Here is a 3494-nt window from a genome sequence, read left to right as displayed (position 1 = left end):
AATCCCCAAGCCTGAACTTGAATTTGGGGATTGAAAAAAACAACGCAAGTGGTTTTTACTTTGTCCTCACAAGTCATTACGTAATTATCAATTCACCACGCGGTTCGTGTACCCCAAGGTATTCTTGGCCCTTTTGGGAACATGAATGGTCCATTTGCCAAGGCAAGAGACAAGATGGTTGGTAGAGTAGATTTTGGACGAAAACATGAATGTTAGCGGGAAACGTTCGTCCATAATACATCTCAGAAAATGACAAATTTGTATTTGTATCCAATACCTCGATCAGAGACGCAAAGAAGAAGCATTTTATAGAGGCTCCAGGGATGTCCCTTGAGAGGATATAAAGTGGAACAGTCGGAAAGAACGATGAATAGAGCGCTTTTCTAGTTGACTGTCATATCTCATCATATTGCTCTTTCCGTAGATTCTGAGGAAGCCGATAAACTGGAGGAACTGAAGAAAGTGACCAACGAGGAGAACATTCGAACCAACAAGCGACGCATGAAGTTCCAAGCACAGGATTCGGTCCTGGTGGACACCTTCGGTGGCAGTCAGGAGGAATAGGTGGAAACATGTCGTCCACCTTTTTCCAGACACATACTAGATAGAGAGTATTTTTATTTTCATTACCTTTGCTATCGTCATCATTCAAAGTGTGTATCTCTCTACCAATCACAAGGGTGACCTCCCTTCTCTCAGCCAAGACTGTTCTCTTTGTCATATTGTACCCATATCTATTATGCATATTACGAACCCGGTCATCAGTCTCATCTCATTCGATAACCCCAGTTGAGGCCGACCCACTCGATGGGATCCCACGAAAAGACTCTGCTTCGACTAGTTAAGGCTTGGGGAACCAAATCAGGTTGCTGGTCAGAAAAGGAGTTTGATTGGGTATGCAATGTCAAAACGACCGCTGGTCGGGTTCACTGCGTGTTGAATGTCTCCAATGTATACATTCTATTCTAAGGAGAAAGGCTGAGTGGAACAGTGTGTCGCCCTCAGTTTTGTGATCGTATTGAGATATTGTCATACGCAGGTGTTTGAGGTGGAAAACAACCTCCTCATCTTAGTAGACACCTTGTCAGCTTCACCATCAAGATTGAAGCGAATCGCTTTCTCGCCTAATATTGGAAAGTGGCCTTGTAGTGGTTGTTCAAGGACGATTATTATCCCTATGAATTCTTTTGCTAATGAGTCGCTTCAATCTTGTGATGGCTCAAACATTCGGTTCTATTCGACACAATAGAGGTCCTGTATTTTTTCAACCCATGACTTTAACCCTTGAATGAATCGAGTATTAGCAAGGCCACTCTGGGGTCCAAAACAAAGGTTCAAATCGACCGTCCGTACTTTTAGGGCTAGCTTTCATGAAAAAAAATACATGTACATTGAGCACATTTTCATGCCGGCCTTCGCTCTATTGAAAAGAGCGGTGTGAACCTTATTCTCATTAATCCCATGGGCTGAATTTGAATTGGTAACTTGAGGCGACTTTGCCAACTTTCCTCGGGAAACTAATTCCTTAATTACTGTTCAGTCCTCGAGGACTTTTAGGAGAATGTGTGAAATGCACTCTGGACCGTAGAGATTGGCCTTCCTTACACCCAAGTAACATACATAACACAAAGCGACTTTTGATTCGATTGGATCCATGTGTTTGGTTCTTGGTCCAATGGAACTGACAGCCCAAAGCTCTCTAGATCTTGCACACAAGTTCTTAAAGCTAAAATACAGTATGTCGCAAGTTAAAACCACAGGGGGTTGCAACTACGTTTTCACCAATTGTACAAGTCAGTGTCAAGCTATTTTTATCCACAATGTTTGATACCAGCTACGCATACTACATACATACTACAATATCTGATTGATACATTATGGACCTCTTACGATCCAATTGTCACATGCGAAAGAAAAGAATGTTTATTTCAGCAAAAACGTACATAACTAATGCCTATTGAAACTTATGGAAATTGTAATTCAATGTGAAATACATTTGTTCAAATGTAGCGATGGCTTCACTTCTTTTTATACTCGGTATTGTATCCGGATTCGGTTGAGTAGCTGAACGGAGGTAACTCAGGTCTCAGAAGGCAAGGTAAATAGGAACCATGATAAATGTTGTCACATCCTGCAATAGGTAAGAAGTCACACACTCACACATGAAAAGAGGCGTTCATAAATACAAACGACGTGACACGAATTTTTCCTGAACCAGTCAGTGCCGCTGAAAGTTCCTGCCTAACATGTCTAAGAAGCAGGTCAACGAATGACAGGTCTGACGGCGCTACAGAGTGAAAATGAAACGAACAATGTCTGACATTTTGGATGGGAAAGTTACTACAAAATTTGGTAATCTGCTGTACCGTACATCCGGAAAATGAAACGAACAATGTCTGACATTTTGGATGGGAAAGTTACTACAAAATTTGGTAATCCTCTCTCTCTCTCTCAGGCACTTACTCCGCTCTCCGATGACGATGGGAACTTTTTCATTTTTATCTGGTTGGAAGAGGTTAATGATTGGGAGGTCATTAATCTTGCCAGGTGGTTCCAGAGGTGCGGTCGAGAGCGAATGAATACCAAGGATAAGGATAATTGCCCACACGATTCGAAGAGAATACATTTTGAACCAAACACAAATCACACCCTGAAACCGTTTCTGTCAGCTGAAAAAGTTGTGAATGCGTCAGCACCTGGCGGACTAAAAGTGTATAACCGATCTAGATCAAGGCCAGTCGTCTGTCTGGCCAGTTAGAACTGCCTGGATCTGTACCTGTTTTTCAGGCTTGCTTTTGGCAGTTGAGAACAGACACTGCGTGCGCTCACTTTTCCACAGCGACCTCTTTCGTCGAATTGTTTCATCTTGGGGTGCAAGTTATGACAATGTTGTAATGCATAAATGATGTATATTTTCTTTTTATTTGTCTTTCTGATATCTTTTTCTGATGTGTATTGAAAATCGCAAGAGAGAGTTGTAACGTAATTGTTCGCACAGAATGGTATTTTGTAATACATAGCAAAAAACTGGACACGAATAATCGAACCGTATCAATATGATGCATTTTGTTCATGAAATTCACCCGAGTATGAGCTTTTCCTGAACCAGTCTTAGGCTGTGGTGCTTTCCAAGTAATTGGTCACGGTTCTATAAGTGGTAGTAAAGACACCCCAGACAGTTTCTGCAATCTAAAATCAAGGAGATAAGATTTGACATCAATTTATAAGCCGAAACTTGAATGCAAGTGGGACTGGCTTGGATCAAACCGACCTGAGCGATGCGGTCATCCTTTCGTGCATGATTGGACACTCGACTTTGGAGAAAATGAATGCCCCTCAACAGATCGTTCTGGAAGTTCTCCGGGTTTCCAGCGACCAAGTCGTCTTTGGCAGAAGCCTTGTCAGGCCCTAGGTTGATGCCGAACTGGCTCAGGTCCAAGCCATTGTCCCTCCAGGTTGACACCAATGTCTCGAAAATCTGAGGAAAACAAATT

General features: G+C 42.2%; 2 protein-coding genes across 2 annotated transcripts in view; one reads left to right on the top strand and one right to left on the bottom strand.

Moving 5' to 3' along the window:
• LOC131880392 (phosrestin-1-like) overlaps window positions 1–2009 on the top strand; it is a 14080-nt gene extending 12071 nt beyond the window's left edge. Inside the window, exon 8 of the mRNA XM_059227020.1 lies at window positions 425–2009. Within this exon, the coding sequence (XP_059083003.1) occupies window positions 425–564 (140 nt within the window). The 3' untranslated portion in view covers window positions 565–2009. The remainder of the gene's footprint in view (window positions 1–424) is intronic.
• An 871-nt stretch (window positions 2010–2880) lies between these two features.
• LOC131880399 (uncharacterized) overlaps window positions 2881–3494 on the bottom strand; it is a 3830-nt gene continuing 3216 nt past the window's right edge. The window contains exons 4-5 of the mRNA XM_059227026.1: window positions 3272–3478; window positions 2881–3189 (exon numbers count right to left, since the gene is read on the bottom strand). Of these exons, the coding sequence (XP_059083009.1) occupies window positions 3112–3189; window positions 3272–3478 (285 nt within the window). The 3' untranslated portion in view covers window positions 2881–3111. The remainder of the gene's footprint in view (window positions 3190–3271; window positions 3479–3494) is intronic.

The sequence above is a fragment of the Tigriopus californicus genome, chromosome 5 (genome assembly GCF_007210705.1).
Source record: "Tigriopus californicus strain San Diego chromosome 5, Tcal_SD_v2.1, whole genome shotgun sequence".
Classification (NCBI taxonomy): Eukaryota; Metazoa; Arthropoda; class Copepoda; order Harpacticoida; family Harpacticidae; genus Tigriopus; species Tigriopus californicus.
The sequence above is the reverse complement of the archived record's forward strand: the minus strand, read 5'-3'. Positions and strand labels throughout refer to the sequence as shown.